The sequence below is a fragment of the Astyanax mexicanus genome, chromosome 18 (assembly GCF_023375975.1).
Source record: "Astyanax mexicanus isolate ESR-SI-001 chromosome 18, AstMex3_surface, whole genome shotgun sequence".
NCBI classification, from domain to species: domain Eukaryota; kingdom Metazoa; phylum Chordata; class Actinopteri; order Characiformes; family Acestrorhamphidae; genus Astyanax; species Astyanax mexicanus.
This window is the reverse complement of record NC_064425.1, coordinates 5,534,854-5,558,253: the sequence shown is the minus strand read 5'-3', so window position 1 is coordinate 5,558,253 and position 23,400 is coordinate 5,534,854. Positions and strand designations below refer to the sequence as shown.

Below are 23,400 nucleotides of genomic sequence, written 5' to 3'. Positions count from 1 at the left end.
GGACAACTTTGAAATATGGCAGAACCGAACACTTACAGCATAAAAGTGACCAAAATCTCTTTTGTGAAAGTAAAAGGAGGCCCTACCCAGTTTTAGTATAGTGTTCCTAATAAAGCGCTCAGTGGTGTAGAATAATAGTGTTTAGCCACAACCTTTCATACATGGATACAAGAAAAAAGCTTTTGGTCAGAAAGATTCAAAGCTAACAATCAAAGGGTAGTTTCAGACGCCCCACTTTAGATGAATATCAAGTGCTGCTGTCATAACACTGCCTTTCTTTTAGACTGTAAACTTTCATTTTAAAATGTTCTTGTTCCACTGTTTTTGAAGCAACGGAACACAGACTAGAAAAAGGCATTATAATTCTAGTCATCTCTGTGGAAAGAAACCTTTGAGGTTTATTAAAGTACGTCTGTACAAACACCCAAGACGCCATGAAGATGAACACTGAAAAATCTTGACTTTCTCATTGCTTTGGTGTGCTTCCTGGGAATTCCACATTTTTAGGGGTGTAGCAGTAAAAAAAAAATCATGGTTTAGTTCACGCTAGTGGTGGCCAGTATAATGGTTTATTATGTTATATTATGAAAGTCTCTCCAAATAAGGGCACACCATAACAGGTATGATGTGGCAAATTTCTGTTTTGTGTCCATCTACTACACAGCCAAAATAGATAATTTATTCAATTGCATTTAACAAGTGGCAAAAAACAGCACACTCTGAAAAACTGAGAAAACACAGGCCCCATGGTTAAAACAACTCGGGGGGGCTCTCAGATGCAGATTTATCCTCTAAACATTAGTGATTTTAGCCGCCTCAGTTAGCTAAGACAAGATCTGCGGTGTGATGTTTAGCCTTTTAGCTAACATAGCTAGCTAGCTAGCTAAACTAAGCCAAGCTGGCTGGCTATGGATCCATCCAATGTTTGTTTTAAAATAGTGGAATAATACCATATACCAGGGGTTCTCAACTGGTCTCAGCTTGGGACCCACGTTTTCTCATGGTCATTAAGTCACAACCTACTTTTATAGAATAGAAACCAATTTATTTTTGAAAAATAGCCTTCAAAAACCCATTTAAACATACATATGCATGCAAAGTGAATTTAAGAGCAATTAAAAAAACTGTATAAAGTTGATACAATAAAATTAAATATCAAAACTACACAAAATAAAAGGCCACAAAATAAGATGTTTTACTTTTCTGCATATCTCTGCATTCAGAGTATATTAGTAAGAAACTCTCTCTGTCTCCTTTTTCCTAATATAAAGTACAAAATCAGATGAGCATTAATGATTAATTTTTTTTTATTTTCAGTGATTCTGACAGATAGTACTGCAAGTCACAATTTATTGTTATCAAGTGTCAAACTGTACCCACAATCATTGTGGTAGAACCTATGACATGTTAATAAAGCAGTGAAAACACACTACAGTGAACATATGCATGTTTTATGTGGTTAGACACTTACACATGCTCTACGACTGTCTAACAACACTAGACGCATTGTCTTCTTCCGATCCACTGTGATTTAGTTATTTAAAATAAAATAGTACGAAATTGAAATATCATAACCATTACATATTAAACAAATTACATACCAGTGTTGGCTTTCCAATTTCCATTTCTTTAGCTTGATTGGTGATTGTGGGTGCAGAGGGGGTCTCTGTAGTAAAACAGAACAATAATTACTCATAGATATAGAAAAGAACACATATTTATGACCAAATAGTTTAATCTATGTTATCTTATCATACTTACTCAGAATTCTCACTTGAACAGGGTACTCAAGTATGTCTTCACCCGCAACCAACATACAGGTGTACATCTTCTGATCGGACAGCCTGGTTTGGGTAATGCGCAGGCTTAGGTCCTGTGTGAGGTTCACTCTCCCTGTGTAATCCACATCAGGGATAATTGCAAGATTTTTATCTGAAAGTTTTAGGAGGTCACCAGTGCTGCCGTCCGCTTTGGTCTGTGGAAAAAAATAAAACTTTTTTTCATAAAGCAATGCTAGCCATAATCAGATACAAATATATATTTATAGATTTATTTACAGGAGACCCAGAACTATGCATCTACAGAGTAAATAGGGCAAATAAAAATACAAAATACAAATTTGCAATCATATCAACCTCCGTTTTAGGAAATTTTTCACATTTTGACATGTCTTTTATAATGTGTATTTTTCAAGTTCAAGTTAATATATAAATAAAAACGTCCACATTCCTAATCATTATCTAGTCTAATCCTTTTCATCAAGAACTGTTGGAAAAATTTAAAGGACAACTTCAGGTTTCAAATTAAATGTCAAAAGGTGAAAAATTCTGAATAACTGGATTTAGATTTTTCTTCTAGCCTCACTAAGAGTGCATGGTATTAATTGTCTCTAAACTTACATATTTCCATTTGGTTAAAAAGAGTTTTTCTGGCTTGTCCTTCCCTTCGCCGCAAGGCACGTCAATGGTCTCTCCATACTTTCCGACAAAGGTTGGAAGTCCTCTTACTATAATAAACAAACAAAAAATAATAGTTATGAATAATAATAAACAACTCAATCATTCAATCCAATATGACAGACTGTACATTCATATGGCTTAGAAGCATCTACATCTACTGTCACGCTGTATTAATAAAATGATCAGAATGTGTTATTTATATATTATAGTACATAAGATTTATTTGTTAGATAATAAAAAAGGGTAATCTTAAAGCTTTACATTATGTGGATGATTTTACGACTGTATGCAATATAATATAATACAATATGTTTTGTTTTGTATTCTTGCACCACTGTTGTACATTTATGAATCCAATATCCTTGATTATACTCTGACACAAGAGCTTTTTAACTCTGTTCTTTAAGGGCATGTTGTCAGTTAATTTTGCCAATTTTCTTGTTTAAACATATGACCTAAACCTGTTCTTTACAACACGAATCATACCAGGTGTGTTTAAGCAGGGAAATTACTAATATGTTCAGCAAGGAACTAATCAATGTTCCCAACTTTTTGTAGACACCTGCCCACCCAGCATTTTATCTGAAATCAAGGGTGTTAATATTGAGTTTGTCCCCACTTTGCTGCAGTAACAGTCTCTAATCTTCTGTAAGGCTTTAAACTAGATGCTGGATCATTGCTTGGGGGAATTGAATACATTTTGGATGAATAATTCTGAAAAATACCCAAAAGGGTAGGGATTTTGCGGCTACAATTTGCATGGTATGACCTAGTAAAGAAATGTCACATTCACAGTTAGATTACATTATGCAACTACTTAAAGACATAGACGTAGTTTCTAAACACTTTAAGTATTATAAAGTATTTTTCTTTTTGTGAATTTAAAATATGCTTGTTACTTCACTACATCTTTGAGTCAGAAACTATGAATATAAATAAATGAATAAATAAACAAACACACACAATAATGTAGATCCCTACTATATTTAAACTGTAGCCCATCTACTGTATTTTATTCATTTTCTAATGTATTTGTAGACCACTATGTTATATTGTTTTATATATGAATATATCAAATATATATTATATACTAATATAATCATTTTTGTTATTTTTTTACTATAACTGTTTCACACAGTCCCCCAGGCTAATTCACTATAATAGAATTTGCCTTGCACTCTTCTCCAGAGTAATTACATTGGGACAATGATATCCTGCTGTCAATACAAGCTTAAAAAGATTGTACTGAGCGTACTACATGTACAAATATTTGTTGGTGCCCCTTCTAATAAAAGCATTACTAGCATTGAGGTACTTTAAGTCCCATCCATTGGTAACACAGGTGTGCAACCGCAAAGTTGCTGTGTTTGATATTAGTGACTAGAAGTGCAGTGTGTGTGCAATAGACTGATGCAGAGCAAATTGGCACTGTAAAGATCATGCTCTCTGAGCACAGACAAACAAAGAAAAAGAAGATCTCCTGTGATCATACACTGTGGCTAACATACTGCTTGAATGCTGTAACACCACAACAAAGGTACTGGACAGAGCTCAGTCTCTACTGAAGTTACATAGCTCTATGCAGCCCAATGCAAGTTTTATATCCATCATGCTGGTGATTGGCATCCAGAGCTCCAGAGACCATTCCATTCTGTTAGAAGCGTTTTCTGAAGTGATTATCTAACACGGGTCTGAGTTACAACTAAAACAGATCTCTGGATAAGTTTGGACACCTGGATAGGTTCTGTAACCTTATGCAAGTTCGAGAAAATAAAATACTTTAAATATATACACACAGCACAATAGTTTGGATCAAGGATTTGAATGTTTAAATTATGGTAAAGGCCCTGGTCTGTTTGTCAGGCAAAGCAGTAAGAAAGTTTGAATAATCAAATGAAGCTTAGTCACATTCAGGGTTTTGAAATATGCACCCAAGCAAGCCTTTTTCCACAAAAACATCATCAAAATGCCGAGGCAAAATGCAACTATATTTATTGCATTGTAAAGATAATTGCCTTACCTAAGTGATCAATTGTCTGTTTGATTTGGCTCTATGGTGCCAGGTTGAATACTAAGCAGAAAAAGGCAGGTATGAAAAAACAACCTGTTGTCCCTGAAGAAAAGCTCTCAACTACACATTCACAGGGGAAATCAGACCTACATCTTTCTCTCCATCTCTCAATACCACTTTCTTCTGGAGATGATCATATAAGCCCTCTGTTATTAGGTGCTGAAATTGGCTCTTGTACAGCGAAAGGTCCACAAAGATAAAACAGCAAATAACATCCAAAACCATGGAGCATAAAAGGACAACTGCATCTGTGGACAGTACAACTTTCAGACAGTCAAGGCACCTCTGAGATACAAGTTATTATGCCAGACAGATCGTTAACTTTGTGAAAGCACAACTTGATGACACAAGTACAAGTTGTGTACATGCAAAAAAATGTGGTTGACAAGGTATGCACCTTCTAGGCTTAATTATACACAGTCAAGTTACAATATTATAACCACTTCCTTGTTTCTAGCTCTGCTGACCATATGAAAGCACTTTGTAGTCCATAGGTTTTTATGTATACTTTATCATTTTCCTTCATCCCTGTTCTTCCCTGGTCCTGAGATTACAGGACCACCATATAACAGCTATTACCTGGGCAGTGACTCATTCTCAGCACTGCACTGTTAGTATGTGTTGTGCTGGTACAAATGGATCAGACCAATCAGAGCTGTTGGAGTTTTTAAACAGTGTGTCCACTGCTATACTCATTTTCCAGCGGTTATTCATCTTAACAAAATGAAATGTTGAACTGTAATGCATACACAGTGTCACAGCTTAGCCCATGTCTGCCTTGTGTTTCTCCCTCATTTGGTCTCTTGTGCTCCTGCCCCTCTGTTTACCTGTCATGTTTCCCAGCCATGTGCTTCTGTTGTGTTTTGGTCCTGTCTCCGCCCTAGCCCCACCCTGTCATCAGTGATTTGTAACCCCGCCCCCTCTTGATTGATCCTCAGGTGTTTCCAGTTTCCTGTTCCCTCCTCATGTATATAAGCCCCTTTGTTTCAAGCCTTCTTTGTCTAGTCTTTTGTTGGTTTGTTTGCTGTCCGTGTTCAGGTTTGTTTCATGCTGTTTCTTAGATTCCTGTTTTCAAGTTTAGTGTTTTGTAGTTATGTATTCAGTGTAACTTTGGTTTATTTTGTTTGTTTGTTAATTTGTTTTAGTTTTTATTAATTTAATAAAATTAATTATATTCTGCACTTACGTCCATCCCCTCACTTCTGTAACACACAGCCTTTGGCTTTGTGCAATGATCACAAACTTCGTTTCCACAGAAGTTGCTGAGACCTTCATGCACGTAATAAATAGGCATGCATGTCAGACGTTCACCACAGCCAGAGTAAAAGATAACATACATTCTTATCTGTGGCAGACTGTTGAGGAATGACTGTTGCAAGCATGACAGTACATACTTTGAACAGTTGCACACATGTAACCGTTCAGACATCTTACTTATTCTGGGTCAAGTTTGCCATCAATCCTACTTATCTTGATCAACTGGATCATAAACCATAAAACCAAAGTAATATCTGTTTGTAGTTTTTGAAATGTCAAGAATCATCAAGAATGATGAATTCTTTCTTCCCAGAGATGGAGCCCCCTGCCATTGCCACCAAAGGAGGTTTCTGCTGAAGAATCCAGACCTGTATAGACTTGTTTCAAAACAGGTCTTAGTTCCTGCGCATGCTATTTTCAAAGGAACCCTGAACAACAAAAAGAACTGATGACAGTCTTTGACTTTCTCTAGACTGTTTTATCAGTTAAGTCTGCATCTCATTCAATTACAAACAACCATTTGTAATATCCTTACAACAATTCATTTCAACAAGATCTTTAAAAGATCAATACATCAAAGACAGATGGATTTAACTCACACAGAAGAAAATAAAAAAAAAATCAAAAAATAACCTAATTAAAAATAAAATAAAAATAAAATATATGCACGTTTATCTTTTCTAAAATGTAATTTCAATGTAAGTAAAGTGTAAAATGAATCACAAATAAATAAGGCCTATTCCAAGCTTTCTGAGCCAAGTGAAGTTTCCATGGGATTAACTGAATACACCTTTTATTTTTTTTAGACTGATCCACTGTTTACATTTTTGCTGTGGGTTTAAATTAGTCATGGTTTGTTTGGTCTGGTGTAGAGTGACAGCAAAATAGGCAGAAGAGAACCCGTCCAAGTAGAATTGCTAGGCAACAGCTGTCTATTATCTACATGCGTTTATAATAGTCTTGCTGTTCCCTGGATGCCACAGGCAGTGATGGCCTAAAAGACCTCCTCTCCATCTAATCCCACTCAGCAAACAAAACACTCCATAACACCTACATTAGAGAAGGGAATGAATACCAGATGAACACACAAACAGGGAACGGAAAAGGAAGTGCGTGAAAAGGGAATGTCTCCTCAGGGCTGACGGCTGTGCACCAAATGAAGTAAACAAATGGCAGATACCCCTATCCTTCTATGCTAAACAAACAGGTGCTTTGTTTCAACAGTACACTTACCCGTCACCAACCTACTCATCTGTTTCACCCAAACAAACGCAAAGTACTTTACTATTGCTCACAATTGTCCAAATGTAATTTTAAACAATTAGTTTCAAGTACTTTAACTCTAAAATGACTATCACTCTATGAAATGCTAGATAAGACATGGGAAATATGTGTGTCCCATGACTTTTTCCATGTCCCATGAAAGCTACAGACCTGAACTGACCTGTAGGATGTGTATGTGGAGCCTCCTGCATTGAATGTGGATGTGATTTTTGCCAGTTGCTTATCTGTTTGCAAGAACAATTCTTGCCAAAGTGCGCCGCTCATGATCAATCCAAGTAATGTTAAATCCACATTGAATGCGCCCATTTTGTAGCCCACTTTTTATAATAACAATTTTATATTGTTCAATATCTTATAATCCAGTCTGACTGACCTCCCAGATTTTTTTAATACTGCTATGATATCACCCTATGTGTAATCTGACTTAATGCAGCCGTTTTATTTTTTTTTTGACTACTGATGTACAACAACCTGGCTATTACATAATGTGCTGGATGTGGGATGTTGTTTTTTTTCATAACAGTGTGTCTATTTGGCCAATTCTTTTGGTTCTTTTGTGATGGTTTCTATACAGCCTAATTGAAGAAAAAAAACATGGCCAGAGTGCATTTTCCCACATAACAGTGGGAGAATATCTTGGTCATTACACAAATACAATGTGTTTGGCAAATAGAACCACAGATATGGGTTTTTATGTTCCACTGTAAAATATTTTTACACTGCAGACTCTTGTCTAAAATGTTGTTTTTTTCATTTCACGTCTGAGAATAACATGCCTAGAGGACGGCTCAGAAAATAAAGGGTTTTAAAATAGCCAATACCTAAGATCCGTTAAAATATTCCTGCATCGACCCATTTTCTGAGCCATTGGATCAGATCAGAACATCCCTACATTTCAGTGCTCTTCAATATGTATCTCATTATATAGGCAGAGACATACTGTGTCTGTGTCCTTAGAGTGCTTTAGGGATTTTCTGCAATGATAAATGAGATTATAATGATGAAGATTTCTAATTTTGACTAATTAAATATTTAAAGAAACAATCTGTTATTCAGATATTGATTAATAAATACATTAAATAATCATTTTTAAGTAATGGATTGAGCAATGCTACCATCATCTGCTTTCTAGAGGAAGGAGCTGCTTTTAGGAGAAGGCTGGATGTTCACTAACCATTAACCAGAGAGAGCAAGAGACACAACCATAAGGGTGTGTGTGAGTGTGTGGGTCTGTTTCAAATAAAGAGAAGCCAGATTCATTACAAGGTGCCATTTTCAACATTCGACAGGCTGCCCACGAATTGATTTCGAGCCCACACTGCTTCCCCAAATGTCCTCCTCTATTCAATACAGCAAGCAAGTGCCATTAAAGCTCCTCCAAAATGCCATAAATTAAATGAGTGAAACGTCCATGACAGACCAGCGCTTCAAAAACAAAAGTCACTGGGCAGGTTGAGGGATAAGTGCACTCTGGAATCACATCCATTAAGTTCTAAATTATGGATTTGATGGGAGGTGGCCCCAGGGGGCCTTAAAGGATGTCTGAAAATGACAAGCCCATCACAGCAAAACCCAAGACCGACCCTAAGGATCCAGCTACTTCCATTAATGTGTACCCATTAAAGCAACACAAAGAACCATTAACAAAATACATCTAAGACGCTTCCGCCAAGATCCATTAACCTGTAATATAATTCATAGGCTTTAGGTTATGACTGTGTCGACATTCTGCAGTCTATAGAAAATGTCTAGATTACCTCATCCTGCACATTATACTATCTAATAAGTAGCTTTTTCCACTGCAGCTTTATCAACTCTGATCCCACTCTAAGCTGTGATTACATTCAAAAGTAATTCACAGCGTAGCCATTTTTTAACCAACATGCTACCTGCTTAAATGTTTTTCCTTTTTTATTTGAACCCATTTTGACATTAATTTCCAAAGTGCTTGCAGAAGAAGATTCTGTCTGCCTCAAAAATGGCTCATATTTTCATCAATTAAAAAGGACCGCATCAGGAAATCTTTAAAGATAACCTATGATATAGACACTACTAAAGGCTGTGTAAATTTGTGTAAATTATCCATCACTGGTTGGCAAGTTTGGAATGGAGTGGGCTAAAGTACGGTGATCATCCAACATCTTTACCTCACTAAAGCTCTTTCTATCTAAATGTAAAGCTAAATGCAATCAAATCTAACAGCAACCCCTCAAACTAAATCTAGTAGAAATCGTATTCTGGACAGCAGAGACAGAAGAAATCATTAACAAGCGAGTGTCCCAGTACTTTTGACTATAAAATGTATATAAGATGCTATTCTTAGTTTAACATTAATTTAGCCCTAATTAGTATGAATAAACTTAAGGCAGGTTTTTGGCACAGGCTGCTTTTTTATTAATTCAAGACCAATCAGAACAGAGATCATTGACCCAAAACATCCTTAAAGTCACAGGAACATAACGCAACCTGTTTTATTCTGATGAGATGCTCAAAAATAGTCTTGTCAAAATGATTCATGACTGTTTCTGGTACACAAACCCACACAAAAGTCTGAAGCACCTCAGGGCAAGAACTAAAATGCACGAAAATTACAGGATATGTTTACTAAAGGTTACAGACCCTGACACTTCCTGAGTGTAGAGACTGTTCTACATATCAGAATATTCCTGTTAAAATACTGGTCTATCCTCAAATGCCATTGCCTCAGACAGCAGAGTTGAAAGTTTTTTTTGTGTGATCATGGCGGCTTCTTTATCTACACCACAGATGCCTGCAGGCTGAGCACATTTAAATTCCAGAGCCTTTGTGTTCATAATATCAGTGCAAGACAACATAGAGGGGGCAGCTGCTGATCAGTAATGGTGCCAAAACACGAAGGTCAGATAACTTGTGTTGAGGGTTCAATAAGCCCTTTCTCTTGGATCAGCCTTGCAAGTCTTTCATGAGAACACTGCAAGGGGCAGCAGAGTGAAAGAATTAAGTGCTATTAGCTGCACAAACATAAGCTGAGCAAATATCGATCTCTAAAAGATATCTGATAAAAGTTTGAAGTTGCACGCATCGCAAACACTGTCCTTTTTCTTTGTAATTAAAATGAACCAGTACACACTTCTCAGTAAATCATTGTAGTCCCTTTAGTATGCAACTTAAACCAGAACAGTGTATCCTGTTCAAATTTCTGTGTGGTTTAAGGCCTGTCTGGAGCCAACTTCTTAGAGGGTCATGCAGGTCTTAAGAACCACCTTGACCTGCCTGACCTGTGGGATATTGCCTGCAGAACAGAACATAAAAACAGCTAGAATGTTAATGCAGAGTGGCTTATGTGGCTTGTCAGCACAAGGCTGTCTGTTTTTAAGCATTTACTTAAAGCAGCCGTCCTTAAGCTTTTTTCTTTTAAATTGAAAGCAGCAGTTTCTCTGCATGTGGGGGATATTCTAAATATCTCCAAGTGCTTCTGCAATCCTCTATGCAAAGCCAAATATATTACCTTCATAAACTGAGAGGTCTGGTAGGTTTTTCTGAGAGTGTTTCTGGCCAATCATCTGAACAACCTTGTTGAAAATTTTTAAACCAAACAAACAGAATTAGAACTAAAGAGACCTAACAAACTGAAAGAGAGTGAAACTCTAAAAGGACACTGCACCACATTGCACGTTTTAAAAGCACGTTTTATGGATTCACTGGAAAGAATTGTTCCAGTTTCACTTCTCACACTTTCAGGCTTGTACCACCAACTATAAATTTAGCAGTGTCAACACAAAAGCCACACTGACCCAGTTTGGCCAATATTAGAAATGAATAACTTTTACAGCCCCACACACAGAAAAGGCAGCCAGGAAATACCCTGTTCAAACTCCGGCGCTCTTTGGCCCCGCCACAGAAACTAACAGACAAGAGAAAAATGCGGAAAGCGACTTTTAAATGCACTGTCGGGTATGAGGGGCTGTACACCTGGAACAGGTGTGCCTCCTGCAAACCACAAGGGCATCTTGTGCTGGCTTGCACATTCAAAGCAAAGATACTTCAAAGTTGCTTTAAATGAAAGCTCGTCCCACCTGCATCCTATTCTCCCTCTTCCTGCCCAGCCTCAAAGAATCAATGTCCTAGATTTAGGGTTTTGCCCACCAAAGTACAAGCCCATACAGCAGATCAATGTTGATCCTTCATTGAAACCTAGACATTGAAATCACTAGAGGCAGCAGATCAAGACAGCAGTCACACAGTGGTTAAAGCAACAGAACACTTAACCCCTAGACGTCTAGTGCTACTACTCTTGTCTTTATTATAACTCAACAATTCAATGCAATATGAAACAATAGCAATATACTGGGGTGCTGTAAGCAAGGCAATATTTTGCAAAAAAACATCACTGTATGCATAAACTTTGAGTAAAAGTCAACTTATTTAGTAATCAGATCAGAGGGATCCAAAGACAGGGTACAACACTGTTATCTAGCGATCAGGATTTAAATACAAAACAGAATGAACCAATGTCTGTTTCAATCTTTGCATGTAAATCAAATCACTACTGTTTATAAGTATTAATACAGTTATCAAACCATAAAACCAAAATGCTTCAATATATATTGATCATTTTTTACACTCTTACTATTCAACTGTAATTATAAAATGTTTTTTTAATTGCCTACGCTGTTATTACAGAATCAACTGCATTTACAGTTAAATTACATTTTTATCCAATTGACAGAGACTAGATTAAAAAGTTTTTTTTTTCTTTCACAAATAGTGGTACTGATTGAAAGATGAGCTACAAATGACAAATAATTGAAACTCAAATACACCATGCTGTTGGCATCACCAGCAATTACTGTGACTTCTAGGGGTTAACAGGAATTGGGAACATAGCCAGCAGTGCTGTGGAAAACTACACTCTCAAAGAAACACAATTACGACACCTGTCTTTTGCGATTACTGCCAGCACTGTGAGCTGAGCTTTAGCAGCAAGAGGTGACAGTTGAGCATTTGCCTGCTGAACTGAGACTGAGAGGGTATTTTTTTCTTCAAACCAGTTGAACAGGAATTAGTTTGGTGAGTGAAAAACAGTGGCGTCTAAATTACTATTTCTCAAAGAGAAGTTTGTGTGTAATTTCTTGCCTTGTATCGCCTTGAGAAATGTTTTATATATATATATATATATATATATATATATATATATATATATATATATATATATATATATATATATATATTAAATCTGAGGGCACATTCAATAATTCAATTTAACATTTAAAATTTTTCCTTCACTTTTCCACCACATACATTTTTTTCAAACAGTATAAGAGTGCATGGACATGTAGGACATGTGGTTTGGGATAAGATTTAGTTATGCTGGTCAGAACGCAAAAGCATAATTTGATAACAATTAAAAAGATAAACTGAAATGGGTGAACTGTGCAACTTTTATCTGTCGCTTGTCCACCCAATGCCTTTTTATAACAACCATAGAGAATGCTGCGATGTGCCACTGTGCTACTAGAAAGTAAAATCAGCTTCAACCCCCTGCAGGCTCTTAAAATCTGAAACTGTACTACTAATGGTCACTCTAATGCATTGTAATTACACTGATAAAAAGAGTTTCTGCATATTTGTAGGATTCCTGCTTGGAATTCACAGTAGGCTACCAAGTAACTGTGGCTATGAAATATAGACTCTAAAGTGAAGTACACACAGCTCTATGCAGCACTTTTGTATTGAAGAAACAAAGTGCTCAATACAACGCAAACCAATAATGAACAGACCTCCAGCTATGTCTACAAACTACGGTCCACTCAATTATCAACCAGTTCATAAAGTAAACTCAGGGAGCAGATGATGCTGAAAATGAATTTACAATGGGCTCTGTTTAGAACAATATACGTATGAATCATACAAAAGATCCATCAAATGGCCCTTTAAGTTGTTGTACTTGTAGCCAGAATCACTGCTTTTACTGAAGCTGAATCACTAAAATCAGACAAAAAGTCCCAACAGCTTATGTTAGATTTAAATAAAGCCTTGTGTTGCTTCACATACAAGTGAATTAAAAAGTCAGCCCCTCTAAATTTTTCAATTATCCAGCGTCTTGATAATTACTGTGGGGCACAAACTCAATCCCAGCATTTACTGTAGCAGCCGGGTTCATTTCCTGAACACACCCTCTCAATGAGATGTATGCAGAGCGACTCCTTTGTCTGCCCGCAGCTGGCGCATGTTAAGCTATTGTAAGACAACAACAAAATAAAGCCATTTGCTGCCAGCATGGAAGACAAAAGGCATCCATAAAGCTCTCCACTGTGCTCATTCACAATGAACCAAAGGTGGCCTCACTGCACAGGATGAAGCCAAATTACTGTAAAGCGAAATGGATAAATCTACATAATCATTCCAGCCACCTTACTTCCCACTGACAGAACAGACAGAACTGTCTCTCACACAATGTGGGTTGTGCTCATATGAGACCCAAGGCCCAAGAGATAAGCAAGGGTGTGAAATTAAAACAAACAAACAAAAAACACAGAATAGATAACACTCTTTCTGCAGGGGTGTATACATTTGCGTTTAATTACAGCAGAGAAGGCTTCCCTGGAGATGTCGAGACTCGCGACAATGCATGCATCAGTTAAGAGAAACCCGCCCAACAATGTAGCCCGCAGGGGTCTGCGGAAGTTCTTGGGGTTACTGCATAACAAAAAGGGGAACAACAACCTGCCCTATTGTCCAGCCTCGGGGTGGGACTCCAGAAGCACTGGAAGTTTCAGAAAGCCGAAGGCAACTTCATGCATTTCAATGACAGGCATTCCTGCATGACAACGGTGCTGCTTAGAACACAGCGCTGTCCCTCTCGCCCTGTCGTAAAGCAACGTGTCTCCTCCCTTTCTAACACAAGACAATTGTTCTCTTGTTTTGCCTGATAACAGATAAAGTGCTTTTATGAATAGCAGGACTGCTAGCAAAAACCCAGAGATATTGCAGGGGGGGTGTTGGGGTGGGGATTGAAGATTGAGGAGAGGAAAATCATATCAGCATATGCAGACACAAAGGAACAAGTGGAACAAGTATTTAAAATTGATAAAGCGATACCAGTTTTGTGGTTAAAAATGCACCACAGCTACTGCTCAGAAAGTATTGCTTACTGCCATAGGCCAAAACAAAACCATTCATTTTAAAACCGCACTCAAAGTCTCTGAGGCATTTTCCAATACCGCACAAATGCAAAACCATTACCCACAGAAAGAAAAGGCCTCATGCCAATAAGTAAGCTTAAATATATTTAATACAAACCTTTAAAAAAGTGTTACTGATTCTGCACGTGTCACTTAAGGTAGGCCAAAACCCCTTTAAAGAGGATGGACTGGAGCAGGCAGAGTAAAGCAATAAATGGCAGGAAGACTAGATTTTAATTACTGTGACACAATAAAAGAAATCAACAGCTGTAAGCTCGATGGTAGGATCCCTCCCTGCATTTCTTTCGGAGACACAAATGTCGGCGAGAACCGAATAAATATAGCTCTACAAAGAGATTTTGAAATAGAATGCTGAACTGCATCACAATGAAGATATGAGAGTTTCAAAAAACAGAAACTGACTAAAGCTGACAGTGTGTTCTGGGGACAATGCAGTCATAACTTTAAAATTATCTGCTGACAAACAGAATTGGGTCTGTCATAGACTGAGAATGCTGAAAAGGCCTTATGTCTACATGGTGACAGTAAACACGCCAAAAGGACGTGTGAACGAGACACTTTTCTCAGAAGGGTTCAAATTATGCACGTCAGGAGAATCCCACCCACTAAACAAGTACTACCAGGTGCAACACTGCCAGCGGTGTGTGTCCTGAGTGGTCGGGGGGAGGGGAGGCAAGGTGACAGTGCACTGAGAACAAAAAACAGATGTCGTACTGTTTGCTATAGGCCCCTCTCAGGCCTACAGAATCTTATCTGGTCTGGCAAGAGTCACTGTTTTAGAAGATAGATAGTAGAACGACAGATATTCAGTAACGTACTGAGGGTGTAGAGATTACAACACGGTGTGACAAAATCAGAAAAAATAAAATAAAATTGCACCAGAGTACTGAAATACATGGTGGACATGCCATTTTTCTGTCTTCTTAGAGTCTCATTTGTTCTTGTTTGTGGAACCCTTGATATGTGAAACACAACAATACTTGCTTACTGTGAAAAAATAAAGTTCTATTGTTGAATTGATTACTTCTAATGTTTTTATACTTTGATCAATTACACAAACCTGCTTTGCAATACTTTGTTACAAAAGTTACATTTTCATTATTCCAAGCCAAAAATGTTTAGTAAACCTTTAAAACACTTACAATATCAAAATCCTCAGCTCTGTACCTCAGCATGAAAACGTGAAAAAATGTATGTCACTTCACCCTACAAAACACCTTCACTCCCTATTTTATACAAGAAATCTAATAGTTTACCTGATAAACAGCAAAACAGACTAAACAAAACACATTTAAGAATAGTAACTGGTGGAATTTAAAACCCACAGAGCTCCAGTTCTGTTGCATGCTTATCTGATAAGTTCTACAGGGCTGAGACAAGCCAGACAAAGGGCCACAAAGTCAGAAGGCATGCAATGCCCGTACCACTGCAGGACATGCTGTCAATCACTCTACACAAGGCACACTCTTATTATACAGAACTGAACTCTATCATTTGAAACACCAGCCCTGCCACTATATTGCCTCATACTGCAATTGTGAAACGCCTAGCCATTTATTAAAGTTGCACTGAGAAAACAATGTAAAATGTTACATGGTTAAAGATAAGCAATCAATATTTTTGAATTGATAAATAAATATTTTCATTACACAAGGATGTGAATATCTTGGTTTATCTGGAGAGCACAAAGTAATGATAAAAGGGACTGGTTTGAGGTAGGGATGCACAATATCTGCATGGAGAGAAACTGCCAAAAAAATTTTGGATTTAACAAACACTTTAAACAAACACTGTTATTTTAACCTCTAGACTCAATAAATTGGCTGCTATGCCAAGACAAGAAGAGACAAGAAGAATAACAGATATTGATATCAGCCAATAGATATCATATTGGTACATCCATTGTTCGAGACTAATTTATCTACTATGGATGTCATCAATAACAGTATTATAAATGTCAAATCAGTATTTTGCAGCTTAAATTTTCCTGACAAAAATGAAAAGCTCCAAATCAGTCTTTTCAGTCCTTTCAGAACTGACCAAATGGGCCATCATCACTTTTCTCTGAGCCAAATGGCTCTTCTGTGGGGTTCTGTGAGCTCCTGATACAATTTCTCAGAGGGTCTGCATAATGTGGAGCAGCTTAATATTCTACAATGAGGATAATTGTGATGATTATAATGATAGTTATCATGATAATGCAGACAGCGTGGAGCTGAGTTTTGCATCAATACACTCAGCTTGAACTGCTTCACCTGAGGAAAACTAGATCCACATTCAAGCCTGAGGGAGGGAAACCAACGCCTTTCTTCTTCTTCTTCTACCCAACCCCCCTCTATCTTTCTGTGTCTGCCTTTCTGTCTCTCTCTCTCTTTCACTGACACACACATATTTACATTTTAACTTAGGCATTCAATACAAGTTAAATACACAAATCATTCTACAGCACACAACCAACAGTTCATACGCAATACCAATATGATCATCTAACTTTATGGATAAATTAAGCCTATTTTCCTCCAGATGTGCCAACTGCCTATTATTGTAGATATAGAACAATAAATAGAACTGGCTTGTTTGAACTAAACCTTTCAGAAAACAAAATCTGCAAACCTCTAGCAATAGCCAATCTGTGTATATGACCAGGGCTTATAAAATATAGTTATAACCAAAATATAGTTTATAACCAAAATGAAGTGGATAATACTTAAAATCCAATTATGAGGAGGCTTACAATGCTTACTTTTATCAAAACACAATCTAAAAGCTACACTTCTCATCTACAGTAAATACAGACATATCGGTGCATTTTTACTACACATTTTAACATTTTAAATCTGAGAATTGACCAAAAATCTCAGTATACCCACCGCCTCCTTCTCTCTTTCCTAAAAAGAGTTATCTGAAAATGCCCGCTTCACAATTACAGCCAAATACAACAGGTGCAAACTTCAACCAACAGCTCCTCTTCTATGCAGCTGTTCATGCCCTAAGCTTTTGTGTTGTATTACTCTGCTATAAAACCTATATAGCAAATAATACAATTAACTAAACTATTTAAAAGTGTTATTTATCATTGGAACCCTGTGTGTAATATTTTAGATTTCATATCGACGTTTTTACTTCATAAACATACCTAAAGAGTAAAAACATGACTAAAAGGTATTCTAAATCACATTAAAATAGTAAAAATGTGGGCGGGGCCAAGCTACATTTATCGGTTTATAAACTTGTTAAATGGCTGGTTCATGGTCTATTCAGATGGGCAACAGCTCTTGAATAGTGCTATGTTCAACAAAACTTTAAAACATAAATAAAAAACAAATATTGTAATAGATGCTGGGTCTGAAAGGGTTAATGTTATCTACACACCTATGCAAGATAGGTAGTTAAATATTTCTTCTCCTAAAGCCTTCTTCATTTATCTTAAGATTTTTTCTTCTTTTTACTTACATGAAACCCACTTCAGTAAACATACCTAAACAACTCAACACAAATATCAGAGCTAAGCTAACAGTCCAAGCCATTTAAGGCTAGTTTTTTTCCCTATCCTGAAGCAGTTTAAGGAGGTTTATCATTAAACAGAGTTTAGTCAGGAGTCCCCCCGACCCCCTGCTATCTGTTCAGTGTTGTGTTACAGTCTGCTGTGAGGAGGAAAGCCAGCTAGCACACACAAAAGCAGCAGCAGAAGAGCTCAACGAAATAGAAAAACAGATAAAGTGACTAATAGTCTGAAGGGTGGTTAGCTAACTTAGTTAAGTTAAGTTTAGGTTAGGATAGTTACCTGTCTCCAGCAGGGATATGATGAGCAGAGCAGTCTCAGAAAACCCCAGAAAACGCATCCTTCACTAGAAAACAGAGTCAGCGACCCCTTTCTTGTGTGAAAAAGCCAGAAATGTGAGAAAATCACGGTTTTCCAGAGGGGTTTCTCTCAACGGGAAAACCAGCTAACCTAGTTAGCTAGCAGTAACGGTCGCTAAACTCGCAGCGCGTGCGTCAGCAAATTCAAACTTCAGGAGCCGTTGGGCACGTGCGCCTCTCTCCTCTCCTGCAGCAGCTGTGAGCGTGCGGATCGTTCGCACCTCTGAACGCGCGCGCGCCTATAGAGCTCCGAAGCCCCGCCCACGCCCCGCCCTGACCTGCCCGTCAATCACAGCGGTTTCTGCTGTCGAGGGGCTTTATTGTAAGGAGCCCCTGTAGGGAACTGGTGTATATTTTTAAGTGAAAAAGTGGTGAGCACCAGATAGTAAGTGATGAGCACCAGAAAGTAAGTGGTGAGCACCAGATAGTATATGCACTGATCTGTACATGTCTTCACAGACTGATACAATTTCAAAACCATATTTATTTAGCTAGTAGCCAATTGCTATGTAGGCTGCTATTGCAAAGAGCCAGCTAATCTAACTCTGGCTAAGTTAATTTAGCTTAGAAGGCATGCATTGCTCTCTGTGCAATATATGGTAGGCTTGGGTGAAAGTAGGCGTGTGTGTGTTTGTGCCCAAAATCATTTTCTACAAAATGATTCCTTAGCTCGGGGCTCATAGATACCTAGCTAAGACATTCCACATGGAAATAAAGTAGTTATTGTTAGATTACCACTTAGTATCTGGTGCGCACCACTTACTATCTGGTGCTCACCACTTAGTATGTGGTACTCACCACTTAGTATGTTGTGCCCACCCCCTTTTTTACGTTAAAAGAATACACCATGTATCTTTTTATGGGCTCCGTTTTGTTGTTGTAATTTAGCTAACTAATGCTATTTTAATGTAATACAGTACCAGTCAAAAATTTGGATATACCTTCTCCTTCAATGCTTTTTTATTTTTCTTTTTTTCTCCTATTATGACTATACAGACTATGAAGGAACAATGTAGTAAAGAAATCATGTAGTACATTTAAAAGCGTCAAACAAACCAAAATCCTCTGTGAAGCATTTAGGTGGGCTCTTATCTGAGGTGCTGTTAACTTCTGATTTCTAAGTCTGGTAACTTGGTCTTGTGCCCTATCTGAACGGGATTAGTTTTCACAGGGGTCCCGTCCGGAACGACTATATACATGTTTTTCTCAGACGTCCTCTAAAAAAATTACAGGATGAATTATCTACTGTTTTTCGCTGATCTCTGTGGTCCTTGATAATTTTTGTATAGTTGTTACAATTTTTCCAATTGACATTTTTGACTGACCTTTATTTCATTAAGTATTTTTTTTCTTTACGTTTTTTCTTTACTCTTTACATACAACTGATACTCTACACAAACACATGAATAAACACATTAAGCTTCCAAGAAATTCAAGTAATTGACTCTTGACAAATCTGTTAACTGAAAGCCAGCTGATTGAGAAAATGGCAAGATGTACAAAGCTGTCATCTAAGCGAGATGTGGCTATTTTTGAGAATCTAAAATATAAAACATATTCTGGTTTGTTTAAGACTTTCTTGTGTATTAAATAATTCCATATGTTTTCGTCATAGTTTGGATGATTCAGTACTAATTTACAATACAGAATAAAATAAAATAAGGAAAAAACACTGAATTTAAGATGTGTCCAAACTTGTGACTAGTACTGTATATGCCTAAATGCAAGATGGTGAGTGTTAAGAAGAAGACAATGACTTTGAATGTTGAATGTTATCAGAAAGCTATGAAAACCTGAAACCTGTTCACTATTTTTGGAGGGTTATTGTTTGGAAGTAACCTTTGACATCAGTGGCATTACAACCTGTATACTGTTTTCTTTTGAGAGCCTGAAGACACTGGAGCTGAGCAGTTAACCAGAATGTGGAGTGTACACAAACGAACAAGGTAAGGTAGCCTGGGGGAATGACAACACTACTGATGGTAAGTGGAGAGAGACACGCCTAGCGTGCAAATAGGTGGTAATGGTGGAGATGTGAGCTTTGTGCAACTTGGTTTCAAACAACACAGCTGATGTCTCTCTTTCTATACCCAAAAGACTACAACTCAGCGCTTACACTATAACTAAATATCCACCATTTCTCCTTTTTGGGAGAAATCAGTTATTCTCTTTACTATTGTAACTATTTTTATTCTATATGTATGCATACTAATATAAATAAATCAACAATTAAAACAGAATCTCTGATTGATATATGGTTATTCATTGGAACTTGACAATTATTAAGGGTCAAATAGCAAATTTTCAATATATAACCCATTTTGCTTTGAATTTACTTTTATATTTATTGGATGGATGGATGAGGTCTTCTCTAAGTTTTAGTATTTAGCTTCTATATCACTTCTACAGACTATCTGTTCACTCTTTTAAAAAGTTTTTTTGAATTTTGAATTCTTTTGATTTCTAATGAGTACAAAAGTAATTTATGTTAATCATTAACAAAATTGCACATATTAAAAGTCACAAATGAAATTTCCAAAAGATATGTTTATTAGAATAATCTCAGCTGAGGACGAAACTCCAAAGAATCAAAGAAACAATGGGTGTCAGCCCACTACCATAAGTTGAAATACAGGAACAAATCAACTAGTACTTGTACTGTATTATTTTTAATATAGATTAAATGTTAAATGAATAAACTAAATGTTTTTATATGCTATATACATTTTGATACGGACATACAAACAAGGTCAGTTGACCTCACTTCCCTTTTGGTCAGACATTGTGTGTGCAGTAGGTACAAATTGAACGAAACCAAGGCCATGGATTAGGTCTACCTATGGCGTTATCACTGAACCACAAAGGGCTCTCACAGAGAAGCTCTCACTCCCTTGGAGTGAGTCACACACTAATGAGCTGGCTGACCCAGCATGTTCGGTCAGAGAAGTGAAGAGAATTCAAGCACCATTAAGTGAGGCCTACCTAATACAGAGTACATTTGTAAACGTGGTCTGTCACACAACACTCATGTGTACGGAATGTGTGTATAGAGAACAGTTGGTGATTAATGCTACTTTTTCTGAAAGCTGCACATCAGCAGAAGTAAAAGCAGTATAGTGTTATACAGTTTATTATGACTTCCATCTATGTGTGTAGCATTACATCAGTCATGCTCACAGTACTGTCCAACTTCTATCTGCGGAAATGTTTTCATGTGTTTGGATATGCAAAGTGATATCACAAACAGTGCTAGCAATGCTAACAATGCTAACAATTCTAACAGACTTAAGAGAGATGAGAGCAATTTCATAGTTTGGGGGAAGACATCAGGTGTTCTGGTTTTGCACTCTCTAGTTTTGTCTCCCCAGCAGTTAAGTTTGTGATTTCTGCTTGAACTTTTGGGTTGGTTATACCAGTATAAGAAGTGATTTCACATGGGTGAATTCCTTATCCATCTTCAACATTAAAGACCAGCTTAACCCCTTAACAGACCAGCATTTTTGTCAATGGTATTGCATGCCAAAATGTTGAGGAATTCTATTCAAGCATCACTTAAAATTATTTCATGTTTGATAAAAAAAACTTATTAATAATACATTTTGAAGTGTGTTTGCAACAGTTAAAATATAATAATTACAAAACTGATTTTTTTAATGGATGATTTTGTCAGTACAAATCAAACATTTTAATGTCCTCCCAAACATTTTGTTTCGTTATGGTTGTCTGATTTTTATGCATGTTTTTAAATTTAGGAATTCAGGGTTGATTCATGTTACTGATCTGGAATTATTAAGTGGAGTAGAGAGTGAACAGGGAGCTTCTCCAAGTATCTAAATTTTCTCTAATTTTCAGAATGTAAATAAGGTATTTTACTGCAGAGAAAAAGGGTTTTGCCTCACCTACATTTGTAGCCCTTATATGGGTAAAGGCATGTTAAGGGGTTAAACCAACTGCAACTGGTCTTGTGGTGTATATTTAAGCAGGACATGCTGCTAAACAACCAGCCCTGCATGAACACTAGATTAACATTAACCTGGAATACACAACAGACATAAATCTTTGTTAAACTATTTCTTATTTTGTGTTGAAGTAAATTTCAAAGACATTTAAAGACAGAATATTTGACACCTACTGTAGTATTAGACTCACTTGACTGCCTATTTGCATGGGTGTCAACTTACAAGCAAAGGTTTGCAGCAAGAGTGTCATCTCACTTCTGATGAAATTTAAGTTTCAGGTGAAACCAAATCTCGATTCCAAGTGATTCTCATGACTCATGAAAATAGGTTCCTCAGTCCTATAGTCCTGGTGACACCTTGCCCTGCTCCTTTTAGTGGTTTTCCACCTTTGACACCCTGTGCACATCTAAAAGGACTTGTTAATAAGCAATAAAATTAAAAAATTTAATCAGATGTAATGAATCAAGGGAAAGTTCAATGTGCAAGGAAGGGTGTAACAAGGACCAGGACTGAAAAAAGTAGTAGTTTCTCTCCTCATTGTAATGGCTCACCATCCAACCCAACACCAAGAGTGTGAATAATGCTGCACCAGAGGAACCTCTACAACTGAATCCTGTTTACCTAACCAAATACTTAAAACACCGATTAACCTACCACACCCGCCCCAACAACATAAAGCCCCCTAAATAATCCCAATAGAAAGAGGCAATAGAAAAGAGGCAACCGGAGAGCATGCTGGGGACTCCTTTGTTAGCTCTTAAGCATGTCACTATAAGCTTTTATAGAATGGTAACATCACAGTTGTACAACATCTGTTATGCATTATGAATTTACTAATAAAAATACTGCAAAATGTCTTGAAATATTTATTTTATATTAGCTTCAACTTCAACAAATTTGGTTTTTGTTCTTCTCCTGTAAATGTGACTTTCTGGAGATACAGTTTTTTTTTTGTGACAGCAGCAATATGCTGCCTAGTATTGTTATTATACTGTAATGTATTTATTTGATTTATTCTGTGCAAATTTTGTTTTAAGATAATTTCCCACTTTACGCATGGGTATACCCTAACAAGCAAAAGTTTGTAGCAAGAGTTTCATCTTGTTTCCGAAGAATTCTTTGTTTCTGGTGCAACCAAACCTCTGCTTCCAACTGATTCCCATGACTCAGCGCACTCTGTGGTTATCCGCATTGTACACGGTCTACAGAAAAAAAGGACTGTTAAAAAAACCCTGAAAAACCTGCTTGTGCTACTTTGGGAATATTATACTGCAAAAAGTGTAAAACACCTGTGAAACGAAACACCTCAATATCAGCAAAGAAGA

The 23,400-nt window shown here is 37.1% G+C and overlaps 1 protein-coding gene across 4 annotated transcripts in view; it reads right to left on the bottom strand.

The window, feature by feature from the left end:
- Nucleotides 1–18,331, bottom strand: part of alcamb (activated leukocyte cell adhesion molecule b) — a 28,257-nt gene extending 9,926 nt beyond the window's left edge. For all 4 annotated transcript variants that reach the window (XM_007260531.4, XM_007260532.4, XM_022674633.2 and 1 more), the window contains exons 1-4: nt 18,040–18,331; nt 2,400–2,506; nt 1,762–1,975; nt 1,602–1,666 (exon numbers count right to left, since the gene is read on the bottom strand). In XM_007260531.4, coding sequence (XP_007260593.3) covers nt 1,602–1,666; nt 1,762–1,975; nt 2,400–2,506; nt 18,040–18,097 — 444 coding nt within the window. In that variant the 5' untranslated portion in view covers nt 18,098–18,331. The remainder of the gene's footprint in view (nt 1–1,601; nt 1,667–1,761; nt 1,976–2,399; nt 2,507–18,039) is intronic.
- Between the last annotated feature and the right edge of the window lie 5,069 nt (nt 18,332–23,400).